General features: G+C 36.5%; 2 protein-coding genes across 2 annotated transcripts in view; both read right to left on the reverse strand.

The window, feature by feature from the left end:
- The window catches only part of LOC136037100 (uncharacterized), a 66,760-nt gene that overhangs the window by 48,684 nt on the left and 738 nt on the right, over positions 1–17,338 (reverse strand). The window lies entirely within an intron of this gene.
- LOC136036769 (uncharacterized) lies at positions 11,339–12,496 on the reverse strand. Its single transcript, XM_065719094.1, has one exon. It carries the CDS (start codon positions 12,494–12,496, stop codon positions 11,339–11,341), a length of 1,158 nt encoding a protein of 385 aa, XP_065575166.1.

A 17,338-nucleotide genomic window follows, 5' to 3' on the forward strand; every position in this document is an offset into this window, starting at 1 on the left:
AGTTATTATTATATTGGAAACAGAGTTGGATGGGGAATCAAATGACAATGCTTTTTGCTATTGCTGTGTTTATTCAGAAGAGGCCATGTACAGGACTGTCAACTATATTTTTCTCAATTTGCTTTTTGTCCTACAACATGAATTTGCTAGCTTATCACTCTGCTTAAATAGGGTCTGCATAAGTTTGAACATATTTCTAATCTATCAGCAAGTGAAATGAGATCATTTTTATAAAAAAAAAGTCTTATGCCAGATTGGTCCCTCATTCAGACAATCTGTCATGACTTTTTCTCTAATTAGCCATGGCTTGATATCTGAACATGATTTTAATTCAAAAATCAACACTTTTGTTAAAAGTTGAAAAAAGAGCTATTTTATGCAACCAATCAAACACTGTTTTGTTTTCTTACATTAGAGGTTATGGTTACTCATAGAAAAGAAGTAAGAGATAGGATGAAAATAATATGTATGCAATTCAAATTCCTGTTCAATGGTCTTTCCTAATACATTAATAACTGGACCATCACCATCCCAACAACTAAATTACATTAAATCTGTATCATATCACCTAGCAATGGGTTATATTTACTGCAAGATTTGTATAAACTTGCCTATTAACCATTTCACTGGTTGGAACGTTTTAACCACATAGAATACTGACTACTTTAGATGCACAAGTAGCTCATAGTAGAGCTTAATAACAAATGTACATTTTTAGCTTGAGCCTAATTTAGGATACAGGATGTTAAAGTTGGAATAAACCATCACAATCACAGATAACTGTCGTGAAGAAGAAAAAACGTGTTTAAATAAGCTTTTCTAGAAAGATACTTCTGGTTAAGGATAAATGTTGAAGAAAGAAGCTTCCAAAGGTTACAAGTCAGCAAAACTGGTTAAGGTTGAATCTAGGTCAGATATAAGACACAATAAATAAAAACAAAATACCATTAGATACTCTATTCAATCATCTTCCTAAACATAATAACTGCTACTTTCACATTTGCATGGCATCTTGTTTTTGATGGCTGGGCAAACTAGAAAAGGTTTTTGTTGTCACAATTGAGCAACTTATAGGCGACTTCTTGACTTGTAGGTCAAAGAATCTACTTGTGATTGTGCATTTGATGATTCCAAGAGTTTGTTCACCCTTGCTACAGCATTTCGTGTGTTACAGTTCAATACAAGATCTAATTAACAACAACTCCCAGATTTCATTCTAACATACTCTCAAAAAAGACTGTCTTAGTCAAATTTAGGCTCAAAACGGAATCAACCAATCTGCCTGGTATGACTTTGCTGTCGATTGATTTTCGAAAGAGATTTGATAGTGGCCGTACTGATTGGGTGTGAGCTACCTTTGGTAGTTGTGGTTGCATACCATGTGGCCCAATATAGTTATTTTGATTAGTTTTTTTTTCGTCAGAATATAAGCTCAGCCTTGTTGATTATTATAAGAGAATATCAAGAGTTAATTTTATTATTTGGTGAATTTGAGAGAATGGCACAAAAAAGGGGTGGGAATACTGAGGTAAATCGTTGGTCTAAAGTGCACATGATTTTGGGGTTTCATTTGATTGGATTCTGTTGCAGGCCAGCTCTGCTGACTGTGTATCTACCAAGATTGTATGCTGAGGCATATTTCTAAACATTTTGGGGTTTGTTTTTGAGTTTGCTGCAATAGCCTCCTCATATTTCTGTCACTTTTCTAGACAGGGCTCGAACTCTGTTTTTTAAAGCCTTAAGCTTCACTAGGCAGCCAGTTCCATATGGCTTGTTTTTAATGAGCCTTGACAGTTTCTTCTTCTTACTACTTACAATTTTCTTTCCCATTGTTATAAAGAAGAGTTTTTCGTATGCACCTTCATGTAATCTGCACTTTACTGAAAGCAAAATACATTTTAACTGTTTTTGCATCTCTTACTTTCATAAAAAAAAAAATAAAAGCCCTAAGGAATAAATATCAGTATATGCCAGTATTTTTCAGTATTTCTTTTTTCAGTAATGCAAATTATGTTCTCGCCTTGAGAAGCCATGGGAGTTATCAGCCCTATCCCTGTTAATTTTTGCTTGTTTCGAGTTTGACTCGGCTATTTATTGTAATTTCTTTTTTTTTTTAGTTTCATTTACTTGTTGATAATAATATGTGGTAGTATTACGCTTGTAAGATTATTTGACATTATTTTTGCTCATTCTTGGCTTAATAGAGCTCTTTACTTTTCTTTGAAAAACTCGTTATGCAGAAAAAGGTTTTCAAATTAAGATATAGACAGGGTGATCATATAAACTTTGGAGAGGGCTCATTGGATTGTTATTCAAAAGTTGTAGTGCCCTTTTTGAGATTCAGATTGATCGGAGGGTGAATACCCCCCCTCCCACACACAAACGCCTTGTTTTTCCTGAAATACATCTGATAGAAATTTCTAAATGACCATTCATTTGATTGGAAATTGAAAGGACTAGTGCCCTTTTTACTAGATACAAGTGATTGGAGAGCAGCTAACCCCCTCTGACGCCCACCATTTCCCCAAACACAGCCAATAAAAGTTTTGAGATAGCCATTTTGTTCAACGTAATCGAAAGGTCTAAAAATTATGTCTTTGAAAATAACACACACACCCCACACACACAACCCTCAGAGCATGGGTTGTAAGTTATGCCCTGGGTACATACAAAGTAGGCCTATATATAGAAAGGGTAATTGTAAAACTCTGGAATAGGCTCATTGGATTCTAAATCAGATGTTTTAGTACGCTTTTTCAGATTCAGAGTGATCAGAGGGTGGATACTCCCCCCGCCTTGATTTTCCCGAAATGAATCTGACAGAATTTTACAGATGGCCATTTGTTGTTGTAGAAACTTCAGAAAGAGCACATTCAATTGGAAATTGAAAGGGCTAGTGCTTGCCGTACAAAAAGGAAGGTAGCACAGTAGCAATGCTACTTGTCAATTTTCATGGCCTAAGGAAAGTTGTTGGCAGATTTCATCTGAAAATTAAATTAAAAAAACAAGTTTTTTAAATGAAAGTAAGGAGCGACATTAAAACTTAAAACGAACAGAAATTACTCCGTATATGAAAGGGGCTTTTCCTTCTCAACGCCCCGCTCTTTACGCTAAAGTTTGAATCTTTCTCTTAACTTTACATTTTAAAACAGTAAAAAACTTTAGCTTAAAGAGCGGGGCGTTGAGAAGGAAAAGCCCCTTTCATATACGGAGTAATTTCTGTTCGTTTTAAGTTTTAATGTCGCTCCTTACTTTCATTTAAAAAAACTTGCTTTCTTTTTATTTAATTTCTAAACGTTTTTGAATCAATGCATGTTTTGATTTTGGCTCTCCGCAGAGGAATAATTAAAACGAAATTTGAATATTTATTTTTTTCTGGCTAAATGGCTTTCTCGTAGTTTTGATCGAATGATTTTGAGAAAAGAAGAGCGGGGGAGGAAGCCTAGTTGCCCTCCGATTCTCGGTTAATTAAAAAGGCAACTAGAACTTTTAATTTTTTGCGAATCTTTTTATAAGTAAAAGATATAGGTAACTTATAAATTAGCTTACGTAAAGAACTTTTGTATTCTCATGTTTTTATTACATATATGAGGGGGTTCGCCCCCTCGTCAGTACCTCGCTCTTTACACTAAAGCTTAAATTTTGTCCCAATTCATTAAGACTGAACCCTGAATCACAAAAGCCGCAGAATAAATAGTTGAAATTACTAAAAATACTTTACCGTAAAGAGCGAGGTATTAGGAGGAGGTGAGCCCCTCATATGGGTAATAATTTCTGTTCGTTTTAAGTTTTAATGCTGCTGCTTACTTCCAGCTGAAAAAAAAACTTTTTCAAATTTATTTTTTCATTGTTTTTTTTTTTAAGTAATGCTAGTAAATCCTGCGCTCCCTTCATGGAAATTTTCTTCCCCCATGACAAATTCCTCGATGGAAAGTTCCCCCACTATATCCCCCTCTTCTCAACCCCTGCCTCCAACCAAAAAATCCTCCTGAAAAGGCCTGTACACTTTCCAATAACCATTACTATATGTAAGCACTGGTCAAAGCTTGTAACCCCTCCCACGGGGACTGTGGGGGAGTAAGTCGTCCCCAAAGACATAGTTATAAGGTTTTTCGACTACGCTGAATAAAATGGCTATCTCAGAATTTTGATCCGTTGACTTTGGGAAAATAATTAGCGTGGGAGGAGGCCTAGGTGCCCTCCAATTTTTTTGGTCACTAAAAAAGGGCACTAGAACTTTTCATTTCCGTTAGAATCAGCCCTCTCGCATCATTCTAGGACAACTGGGTCGATACGATCACCCCTGGGAAAAAAACAACAACAAAAAACAAACAAACAAACAAATAAACACGCATCCGTGATCTGCCTTCTGGCAAAAAATATAAAATTCCACATTTTTGTAGATAGGAGCTTGAAACTTCTACAATAGGGTTCTCTGATACGCTGATTCTATGACTTTTAGGGGGTGTTTCCCCATATTTCCTAAAATAACGCAAATTTTCTCAGGCTCGTAACTTTTGATGGGTAAGACTAAACTTGATGAAAATTATATATTTAAAATCAGCATTAAAATGCGATTCTTTTGATGTAGCTATTGTTACCAAAATTCAATTTTTTAGAGTTTTGGTTACTATTGAGCCGGGTCGCTCCTTACTACAGTTCGTTACCAGGAAATGTTTGATACCATTTTTACATTTAAAAATACTTTTTGCTTAAAGACATTCTGTCAAAACACAAGTTGTGCAGCTAAAGTGTCGACAACTTTTAGAATTCTATTGAATTCTGCTACTGTCAGCTTTGGAATTTTTTCTGTGCCTGGCTAGCGCTCTTTTTAATAGTCAAAAGGGATTAGAGGGCAACTAACCCCCCTCCCTCGCCCCATATCCTCAAACTCATCCAATCAAAATTTTGAGATAGTTATTTTATCCAACGTAGTTTAAACGTTCAGAAATTATGTCTTTGAAGATGACAACCCCCAACAGTCGTCAGGGCAAGGGTTGTAAGTTATGCCTTGACAGCATTTGAGACATATATAGAAAGGGTGATTGTAAAAACTTCGGAGGGGCTCATTGGATTGGCAATCAGAAGTTCTAGTACCTTTTTAAGCTTGAGAGTGGTTGGAGGGCGGGTAACCCCCCAAATACTTCATATTTTTTGAAATGCATCTGATAGAATTTTTGAGATGGCCATTAGTAGTCTTAGAAACTTTGAAAAGAGCTCATTCGATTGGAAATTGAAAGGGCTAATAACCCTTTTAATAGTTGAAAGTGATTAGAGGGCAGCCAACATTTCTCCTATGCCCACCATTTCCCCAAACACATTCAGTCCAAATTTTTAGACAGACATTTTGTTCAACGCAACTGAAAGATCTGGAAATTATGTCTTTTAGGATGACAGCCTCCCCAGAGCCCTCAGGGCGACGGCTGTGTCATGCCCTGGTGGCATATAGAGTACATATAGAAAGGGTGATTGTATAAACTTCGGAGGGTGCTCATTGGATTGGTAATAAGAAATTATAGTGCTGTTTTTAAGATTCAAAGCGATCAGAGGCTGGATACCCCCCCACACACACACACCTCGCATTTTCCAGAAATGCATCTGATAGAAATTTTGAGATGGCCATTTGTTGTCGAAGAAGCTTTAAAAGCAGCTCATTCAACAGAAAAGTAAAGGAGGCAGTGCCCCTTTTAATGGTCAAAAGTGATTGGATGGCAACTAATCCCCTACCAAGCCCACCATTTCCCCAAACACATCCAACAAAATTTTGAAATAGTCATTTTGTTCAACGTAATTAAAAGGTCTGGAAATTATGTCTTTGAGGATGACAACCCCCACAGCCCCCAGGGCAAGGGTTGCAAGCTATACCCAGGGGCATATACGGTATATGTATAAAGAGTGATCGCATAACCTTTAAAGAGGGCAAATTGGATTAGTAATCGGAAGTTATAGTGCTATTTTTAAGATTCAGCGTGATCAGAGGGTGGATACCACCTTCCACACCTCATATTTTCCCAAAATGCAACTGATTTTAATTTTGAGATGGCCATTTGTTGTTGCAGAAACTTCGGAATCAGCTCATTTGATTGGAAATTGAAAGGGCCAGTGCCCTTCTTAATAGTTGATAGGGATTGGAGTGCAATTACACACCCATTATTTCCAAAACACATCCAATAAAAAATTTGAGATAGCTATTTTGATCAACGTAATCCAAAGGTCCAGAAATTATGTCTTTGAGGGTGGTGACCCTCCACACAGCTCTCATGACAAAAATTTTAAGTTATGCCTGGGGGGGGCATATAAGGTATATATAGAAAGGGTGATCTATAAACTTTAGACGGGGCTCATTGGACTTGCAGTCAGAAGTTTTAGAGCCCTTTTTAAGACTCAGAGTGATCAGAGGTTGGATACCCCCTCCTATACCTCGTATTTTGCCGAAATGCACCTTTTAGGAATTTGGGATGGTCATTTGTTGTCGAAGAAACATTAAAAACGGTTCGTTCAATTAGAAATTAAAAGAGGCTGTCCCTGTTTCAATAGTCAAAAGTGATTGGAGGGCAACTAACCCCCATCCACGCCCACTATTTCCCCAAACATATTCAATAAAAATTTCGAGATAGCAATGTTGTTCATTGTAATTGAAAGGTCTGGAAATTATATCCTTGAGGATGAAAGCCCCCACAGACCTATGGGCAAGGGTTGTAAGTGACGCCCTGGGCATATAAGGTATATATATATAAAGGGTGATTGCATAGCCTTCAGGGAGGGGGGACAAATCAGTTGGCAATTGGATGGGGGCAGAGAGGAGCCAGTACCCTTCTTAGTAGTCGAAAGTGATTGGAGGACAACTAACCCCCTACCTTGCCTGCCATTTCCCCGAACACATCCAATCAAAATTTTGAGATAAACATTTTCTTCAACATAATTGAAAGGACTGAAAATCATGTCTCTGAGGATAAACCCTCCCCCACAGTCATCAGGGCAAGGTAAGTTATGCCCTGGGAGCATAAAAGGTATATATAGAAAGGGTGATAGTACAAACTTCAGAGGGGGCTCTTTGGATTGGTAATCAGAAGTTCTAGTGCCCTTTTTGAGATTCAGGGTGATCAGAGGGTGGAAACCCCCACCCTCAAACCTTAAATCTTTCTGTGATGCATCTAATAGAAATTTTAAGATGGTCATTTGTTGTCAAAGATACATTAAAAAAAGCTCATTCAATTAGAAATTGAAAAAGGCAGTCCCTGTTTCAATAGTCAAAAGTGATTGGAGGACAAAAAAAAAACCTTCCACGCCCACCATTTACCCAAACACATTCAATAAAAATTTTGAGATAGCCATTTTGTTCAACATAATTGAAAGGTCTGGAAATTATGTCTTTGAGGATGACAGCCCTATGGACAAGGTTTCTAAGTAAGGGCCTGGGGCATATAAGATATATACAGAAAGGGTGATGTACCCTTCTTTATATTCGAAAAGTAATTAGAGGAAAACTAACTCCCTACCTTGCCCACAATTTCCCCAAACACATCCACTCAAAATTTTGAGATACTGATAGGTGTTTTGTTCAACATAATTGAAAGGACCAGAAATTATGTCTCTGAGGATAACTCCTCCCGAGCGGTCATCAGGACAAGGTAAGTTATGCCCTGGGGGCATAAAAGGTATATATATATATATATATATATATATATATATATATATATATATATATATATATATATATATATATACATAGAAAGGGTGATAGTACAAATTTCAGAGGGGGCTCATTGGATTGGTAATCAGAAGTTCTAGTGCCCTTTTTGAGATTCAGAGTGATCAGAAGGTGTAAACCCCCACCCTCAAATCTCATATTTTTCTGTAATACATCTGATAGAAATTTTAAGATGGCCATTGGTTGTTGTAGAAACTTCAAAAGAAAGCTCCTTCAATTGGAAATGGAAAGGGCCAGTGCTCCCTTTATTAGTCAAAAGTGATTGGAGGGCAACAAGCCCTCCCCCACCCCACCAATCCCCAAAATACATCTAATCAAAATTTTTAGATAGCCATTTTTTTCAGTAGATAATAACGAAAATCACACTGCCTTACCATCACAAACATCAAGAACAAGAAGAACAATAGGCAATTCTTTTTTTAATATAGTGGAATCCTAATTTGAATGAATATTTCGTCCCTATGTCCAAGGGCTGTCCTCAGCAAAACATAAATATATAAAAGAAGAAAAACTCACAACAATATATGACCAATAAAACTAAAATGAATTTTAGTTAAAACACTTCCAGCATCCTTACTTCAACAAAGTTCAACCAGGACTCTGGTAATGTATCTTATAGAAATTCTGAGATGGCCATTTGTTGTTGTAGAAACTTTGGAAAAGGCTCATTAAATTGGAAATTGAAATGGGCAGTGCTCTTTTTATTAGTCAAAAGTGATTGGAGGACAACAAGCTCTCCCCTCGTCAATCAATCCCCAAAATAATCTAATAAAAATTTTAGATAGCCATTTTATTCAGTAAATAACAACAAAGACCACACTGCCTTCCCATTACAAATATCAAAAACAAGAAGAACAATAGGGAATTATTTTTGTAAGATGGTGGAAATCTAATTTGAATGAATAATTCACCCCTATGTCCAAGGGCTGTCCTCAGCAAAACATAAATACATAAAAGAAGAAAAATTTCTTTTATAAAAACATGAAAGAACAAAAAGAAGAAAAAGTTCGAACAAAGTCCTGGTTAAACTTTGTTGAAGTAAGGATGCTGGGACTGTTTTAAGAAAATTTCATTTTAGTTTTATTGGTTGTATGCTGTTGTAAGTTTTTCTTCTGTTAGATATTTTATATATTTTTATACATTTGCTGATGATGGCCCTTGTACATAGGGCTGAAATATTCATTCAAATTAGATGTCCACTGACTTACAAAAAGAATTCCCTATTGTCGTTCTGGTTTTTGATGTTTGGCATTTTGTTCAGTGTAGTTGAAAGGTCTGGAAATTATATGTTTGACAACCCCCTACCTTCTCAAGACCAGAACATAATTTGCACTTTACTGAAGAAGAAATGGCTGTGGATTGTCAGTATAGTATGCACATACTGATATTTATATTCAAGTTTTAATAATTTTAATTTATTAAAATTACAAATTCTCCATTATTCTAAATGTATTTTGTTAATTTAAATCATGCAATAAATAACCAAGTCAAACCCAAGACAAGTAAAAATTGACATGAGTAGGGTTGACAATCCTCATGCCTTCTCAAGACTGTAACATAATTTTTACTGAAAACAAAATGCTTGTTTAAAATGTTTTTAATAGGCATATTAAGGGGGAAGTCCTCTCCCTTGCACTCTTATTACAGTGCAAGTGTCAGCTGCCCTTTTTAAGAGTAACAAGAGATTTGAGGGCAAGCACCCCTTCTCTTAAGCAAATTCATTTTCCAAACATATCCAGTCAAAATATTTTAGACCGCCATTTTGTTCAGCACAGTAGAACAGTGCAGCATCTATTACTTTAGGAACAATAGACATGTAAGGCCCCCATCAGTGTTGCGATATTGATTTTTTGAATTGTACTAGACATAGGTCTAAAAATGTAATTCCCGGGAAAAAATGTACCAGACGCAAAAAATTTTTTTTCGCGTGTTGCGCTTCGCGCAACACGCGATCTTCTTTCGCGCTACTGTACGAATCTATACGATATCGTTCTTTTCGCTTTTTTTTTTCTCTCTCTTCCCGATGGCTCCCATTTTCTTTTCTAACCTTATTTTTCCGCACCTTCGTGTTTTCTGGAATAGAGCTTGGCTCTAGAGCGTGCTCAGTAGCCAAAGAGCCAAAATGTGCCTATTGAGGTAAATTAGTTCTGCTAAATGAAAGTAACTCAGAGCTGGAAAGTCACGCAAAATCTGCCACAAAGGAAAAGCGGTTGAGTTGCGAGGAAATTCCGCTGGATCCACGAAAAACGGACCCAGAGATGTCTCTTCCGAAAATCCCTTATTCGTCATATTTAACCAATTTGAACAACGCTTACGGAAAGCGGCAGTAGCCTAACCTAAGTGATAACCAAAAGGATAGCAATTTTAAGCAGAGTGAAGCGGAAGAAACCGCAGATAACCAAAACAAAAACTCCAAATATGCTTTGTCCATGGAGGACATATGTTATGTCTATGGGCCTGGCTCTAATCGAGAAAGGGGTTGTTGAGTTGTGGAGCTCGGAATGAGCTCAAATTAAAATTACGGCCCATTTTACGGCGTTATTTATCTTTCTTTATGTTAGATCATCGGATACAAAAGTAGGAATGAACAGAAAAACAAGATATTCACTTCTTTTAAAAACTAAAACTTCTTAGGAATTATCACGAGATCATCACGTCTTCAATATCTCTTAGCAGAGACTCAATTTCCTCCTGTTGATCATCTTCTACTTCAACAATTGCCTGTTCTTCAGACCCTTTCTTTTTTTCCTGAGGGTTCCAGGAGACACAAGTACCATGGTCGCGAATATGCTCCCTTGTCCGAATCAAGGAGTAAATGGTGTCAACTGCAAGGCGGTTTCGAGACTTCGTTTTAACCACCGACACTGCACTGAAAATACGTTCGACACAGGCCGATGAGTGTGGAAGGGACATGACAGAAAACATGAATGTACAAGGCTCTGCATACTTTGAAGAGCCAAGACCATTTTTAAGCTCGTTCAGTTTCCCCCAGAACACCTCTGGACTTTTCAAGTATTGGGGTGGCAAATGCTTTGATTCAGCAGGGATTGATCGCCACTGAGAGCTCAATTCTTCTAGAGATTGTCGGTTGACTAAGTTAGGAAACATGACTAGTACTGGTACTAAATCCTCTCGGCCAGAGGCAGCCACAACCGGGTCGATCACTTTCATTTTCTGCAGAACCTTAAAGGTTGAGTTGCAGTAAAAGCGGACATTAAACTCCTTTGCCAACTTCACATAAAACTTCAGACACACTAGTTTGAACGCATGCACTGTTGGGGCAGGAATATTTTTCTCGATAACCTCAGCTTCCACGTTTGCTCCCACATAGATTCGTTCGAGAGGCAAGAAATACTCTCGGTTGGACGGATCATAGGTCCCTAACGGCTTGTTTTCAACTACTTCCGGACGTAGGAAGTTCCTTAGGATAGTCCCAAATACCGTAGAGACCTCGTTGCAAAGGCAGTGCAGCCTAACCCCCTCAGCTTGAAACAATATGTTCAGCTTGTTGACTTGCAGCAAAATGAAGCCTAGGAATTGCAAGTACAGTTTCGTGTACACATTTTCCATCATTTTCAGGACCTTTTCAGCAGAGGCTGACTTGATGGCCTTGAATTCCTCGTAAAACTACACTTTCAGAGCTCTCCACTGTTCTAAAATTCGCATAACTACGGACTCGAGAGACAGCCAACAGACGTCACAGACTTTCAGCAGTCTATGGTTTTTCGTATCTGTTATCCCCTGAAACTCTGCATATGCTGCAATACGCTTTGGTGAATGCTGTATATAGTTATTAACATCACGGACAAACTCATCAAATTCTAGTGGGATCTCTTTGGAGGCGTTAGACGCGCATAGTGCAAGGCTATGGCACACACAGCCTACAACAATAACATACGGATTGTCAATTTTCACAAGAGCCTTCAGCCCTGTTACCTCCCCCATGTTCACAGAGGCATTATCCCATCCGAAACCTATGCAGTTCTCTTTTGGGATATTTCTGACGCTGAGTAGCTTATCTACTTCTCCCTTGATTATCTGAGCTGTTGCTGATGGCACCTCGACAAGTCCTAATAAGCGATCGCAAACATGTTTTAACTGAGGACACCAGAAGCGAGCAACAACAGCCATAGATTTAACAACAGATTTGTCTGTCGATTCATCCAACAAGATTGAAAACTTGCATTTCTGCAATTTCTCTGAGAGAGCCTGGTCTGCATCAGGTGCCAACTTTTTCACAATGATATTTCGTGTTTTGTCACGGCCGCACGTAATCTTACCTGCGATCACGGAATCAGGGAACACATTTTTTAGGATTTCTGGCAGATGCTCCATAACCCTAAATGGCAGGTTGTGTTCAGCAATAAAGCCGCTGAGCTTCAGCTCTGCATTCTCAACACTCTTCTGCAACATCACACTTTTCTTAAATTCAACGTTACTGGAGCACAAGTTTGCTAGATCAGTTGTATGCTGCTTTGCCTCAAAGTTCTTTACATGGAATTTATTTTTGGAATGTCGAAGAGCATGGGTTTTTCCTCCAATGTAACTTTTGTTGCAAACCAGGCACATAAATCTCGTACTGTCCTTCTCATCCTTCCGAATCCATTTCTGCAGGTCTTTGTCAGAAAGCCAGTCACTGTTAAATTTGTGCTTGTAATGTGTCTTTTTCTTTTTTGGCTTTGCCTTGACATTCATTCTCTCATCAACACATTCGTCATCAGAGTCAGACTCTTCAGATTCACTAAATTCAGTACTGCTGCCGCTTTCTTCACCTAGCGATATCATATCCTGGTCACAGTTTTTGCTGTTCTTATCACTGCCCAAGTTTGCTCGGCTATCAGGGTTTATTCCAGTCTGTACTTCTGTCACCTCGTGCAATTCTTCAGTGGGTTTGTTCGGGGCCCCCCATAGTTATGCAATTGGCCCATTTTGATTTAAAACTAAATGTTGTTTTAAAATAAATCAAAAGGCATTGCTTTAAATGATTGCCAATAAGACACCTTAGCATTATGTCAAGAATGACTGGGGGTATTAAGTTGAAACTTTTGGGGATACTACTATCCCTACTTCTACTCTTACAATTTAAAAAAATAAAAAGAGTGTAAGTGTATCAAGGTTGTCAAAGAGCATAGAAAGAATCTTTTGAGAATGATATTAAATTTTATTTTCAGGCCAACTTCAGAAGCTATAAAATTAACTTAAAACACTGCTTGTGTTAGAAATAAAAACTGTTGAAAAAGCTTCTCCAACATACAAATAGCAACCCATACTATGGATTCTTATAGAAGAAAACTGAAAAAATATACAAATTTTTTTTTCATTAAAAAGACTATGTCAATAAAAAACGAACAGAAATTAATTTGAAAAACTTTTTCCATAAGACAAGTTTTTCAAAGAAAAGCCAAGTGCTCCATTAAGCCAAGAATGAGCAAAAATAAAGTCAAATAATCTTCTAAGCATAAAACTACCACAAATCACTATAAAAAAAAAAGAAACTCAAAATAAACAGAAATTGCAATAAATAGCCAAGTCAAAGTCAAAAGAAGCAAAAATTAACATGAGTAGGGGTCAAAACCCCTATGCCTTCTCAGGACCAGAACACAGTTTGTGCTTTACTGGAAATAAAATACATTTGCCAACTTTCTTAATTTCACAAATGAAAAATAATTAAAACCTTAATAAAGAAATGTCAGTATCTGTCAATTGTACTGACAATCCATACTCATTTGTTTTTGTTTTTTTTTTTCAGTAAAGTGCAAATTGTATTCTTGTCTTGAGAAGGCATAGGGATTATCAGCCCTTCTCAAGATAACTTTTGCTTGTCTTGAGTTTAACTAGGGTATTTATTGGAATTTCTGTTTGTTTTAAGTTTCATTTATTTACTGATAGTGATTTGTAGTATTTTTATGCTTGGAAGATTATTTGAATTTATTTTTGCTCATTCTTGGCTTAATGGAGCTCTTTACTTTTCTTTGAAAAACTTTTCCAGCGGAATTTTTTTAGATTAATCAAGTCAAAAAGACACTAGACACCAGAAGTACACTATCTGCACTAATTTGACTGTCAGCTCTGGATTATCACCCAAACCAGGAATCAAAGTGAAACATGTTGTAATCTAGATCAAAATATGGTTATACAACTATCAAGAAAGGGTATATCAGTTTTATTTATCTCAGCTACTGCAAACTGGAGGATAGCAGGAAATGAACTAGCAAACTTGGTAGCAAAACAAGCCTTCGAACTGTATCTCATCCCTTACACCCCCTATCACTGGTTTTGAATCCCCGTTTCCAATAAGTTAAAAAAAAATTGACAAAAAAAGACATGGCTGTATTTTTCACATACCCAATTTTTAGCTCTCAATAATTACAAATAGCCTTTCAAAGAAACATACCTCCCATCCTGAATCCTTTAAATGCCCTATTTTGCCTCAGATGTGGTCGTGACAAAACAAAATCATCCCTTTTCAATGGAAGATGACCCCTTTCCCAACTGTGACACATGTAGAATGTATGAAGACATATGTCACCTTATTTTTAGCTGCAGAAAATATGGCAATGAGAGAGAAATATTAAGGAATTGCTACAAGAAGTCATCCCCATGAATTTTTTTTATGCTTACTATTTTTTTTCATTTGATTCACTCCTTATGTAATGGGGGAGGGGTAAGAGAGCATATACCAAGAATCTAGCAACAGAAGCCATATGAGCTGCAAGTCATGGAGATAGTAGAACTATGTAATTATTAACCTAAACGATTTCAGGCACACAAAGAGATGTTTGCTCATTTTTCAGAGATGTACATGGTCAGTCAAGTTGAGGTGGTAGAATGGTGGAGACAATACTTCTCAACCAACCTATACCATATGAAACCCTTCACATCCCAGACATGACAATCTTTAATATTAATATATGTTGTGGTCCAATTCCCTACAATGAAGTTAACAGTGCTCATAGATCCCTAAGAACTGGGAAATCAGCTGGTCACAATAGAACCCTACCTGAACTACTCAGATATAGCAGAAAGGCTATCAAGAAAACACTTTTTAAACTTCTTAAAAATACATGGAGTGATGAGGCTATTCTATCCAAATGAAAAAAAGTCATGATTGTCAAAATTTTCAAAAAATGATAGAAATCAGTGTGCAACAACTGGAGAGGAATAATGCTCCAGACAACAGCAAGTAAGATTCTCTGGCAAATAATATAAAAACAGAATTCAAAAACAAAAAGATTCTGTGCTAAGTGATGAACAAAATGGTGTTTAGCCAAGTTGGTCAAGTTGTAACCTTATCTTTGCCCTTTGGGTACTTTAAAAAGAATCAACTGAATGGCAGGTATGGATCTTGGTTTTCATAGACTTTATGAAACCTTTTGATTCTATCTATTGTGGAAAAGTTATAAAGATGATCAAAGCCATGTACAAAGGGCAGTTATGCACAGTACAGACAGAATGGTTTGCCATTGAATCAGGTGTGAGGCACTGATGTCTCCTACCCAAACCTAATTTGCCATAACCATTGACTTTGTTCTGAGATCTTGCAACTTCCATGGCAAGGTATAGTTGAACACTCACAGACATCTTTGCAACTGCAACTTTGCTGACAACATAGTTCTTGCTACTCCTTTCACAGAACATATGCAATAAAACAATAAGGAGCTACCTTCAAAACCCTCCTGAATATGCCTGCAGATTAATAAGAACAAAACCTAGGCAATGTAAAATGGTGTCATTACTTTACTAGCTGGATGTCTTAAGCCTAGGGAAATGGCAATTGAAAATATCAGCAGATTAAAGTATTTAGGTAGTACACTAACTCCAAATGGTAGGTGCAATAGAGAACATCCTTTGAATTACTTGTGCAGATACAGCCTTCTCTCAATTAAATAGTATTTAGAGATCTAGCAAATATTCTTTTAAGTTGAAACTGTATTGGCTCAATGACTGCACAATCTTTATATTAACCTATGAATGCAAATCATGGAGCTGTCAAGAGCTTCAGAGGAAATGTTACTTGGATTTTAGAATAATTGCTTGCTAAGAATACTAGTGATTTGCAGGAATGATAGAGTACCAAACACCAGGATTGAGTTTCCCACCAGGCAACTTCAAATATCCAACAAATTTTAACTTCAAAGGTGGCTACACTTGGGGTACATGGTTCAAAATGAGGCAAGGACAACTTGTCTATGATGTTTGGTGCTAGACTCCTCTGGGCTTCCAGAAGAGTGGTAGACACTAAAACACCATTGGTCATTCTATTGAAGTCTGAGGAAGAGCAATATGATCATCCCTTAATGAGCTGGTTTTGAATATAAAATTGTTTGAAATGCATGTCAACCATTACTGCCAAATACTCAACTAGGTGTCAGAGGACTTAGGCCTAAGCAAGTAAGTAAGTCACTCCCTGTATAATTTTATGTATTTTATCTGTTAATATTTTTATACCTGGAAATTATTTTTTTCTTGCTAGATATGGGCCAACTCTTCCATTGATGATTATATATATATATTGTTTCATTACATGGCATGTTACAAAATATAAATGTATTATCTATTATAAATGTGCTATCTATGGATTATAATTGTATTGTGACAAAGTGTATATATAATATTTCAACTCTTGTTTTTTAATGCATGCAATTGCCATAGGAGAAAAATCCCTAACAATAGCAAGTTAAGGGATACATATAAGAATACAGTCCATATTTTTTGAATTAGTACCCAAGAAATCAAGTGATGTGAACACACATGACCTATTGGTCAAACATGTCAAACCCTAAACAATATAATAGTTGTCAATCTGCAGGCAGTTTCTAGCAACAAATTTGTCATTTCTTCTAAATGGTTTCAAGACAAATAAAAGTTCTAAATAGGGATATGTCCTTTTATTAGATGCTGAAACAAACACTTATAAAAACTCTAGATATTCAATTTATAAATGGTCATGACATAATTCCTTATTAGCTGGACAATGTGATACAAGGTTCTATTGTTCTGACAAATGACTAAGCTTTGCAATTTTATTTGTCTTTTTGGAAGCTAATCTTTTAGGCTATATGTTGGGAATTTTCTAAGGCAGAGTAAGCCTAGCATCTCTAGATATAGGCTAGCCATAAAAATAAATAGAACATCTATAAAAATACACTGAAACAATGAACTTCATACTTTATAATGTGCAGAAGGTTTTTATTAGTCAGAACATCATGTTTAATTTCCTTATTATTATTTTGGGTAAAATTCTAGTTAATAGACTTCTTGCTATCTTGGAAAAGGTTTAGGTATTATAAATTACCCACCTCCACTCCTTCTCCCTCTAGAGCATCCTGAAATGTGCCTAAATGACAGGTCTATACCTATTGAAATTTTGACAAAACAATATTTTACCTTAATTTTTGGTTACTAGTTGCTTTTTCTCTGCCTTTAGTTCTGAAAATGCAATTCCTGTTATTTGAGCAGAATTTTGAGCCATATCAATGTTTTTTTTTTCAAATTCAGGAAATGTATTTGCATATCTTTAAAACCTTATAAAATGGAATTGAGCAAAGTTATGAAGCTGAAAACAATTTTATTGTACTTTAATTAAGCAGAAGATCTATTTTGCAAGGTTTCACTTTTATAACACAC

The sequence above is a fragment of the Artemia franciscana genome, chromosome 16 (assembly GCF_032884065.1).
Source record: "Artemia franciscana chromosome 16, ASM3288406v1, whole genome shotgun sequence".
Classification (NCBI taxonomy): domain Eukaryota; kingdom Metazoa; phylum Arthropoda; class Branchiopoda; order Anostraca; family Artemiidae; genus Artemia; species Artemia franciscana.

Excerpts from the sequence above, each read along its gene's own strand:
- LOC136036769 (XM_065719094.1), bottom strand. The coding sequence starts at position 12,496 with ATGATATCGCTAGGTGAAGAAAGCGGCAGCAGTACTGAATTTAGTGAA.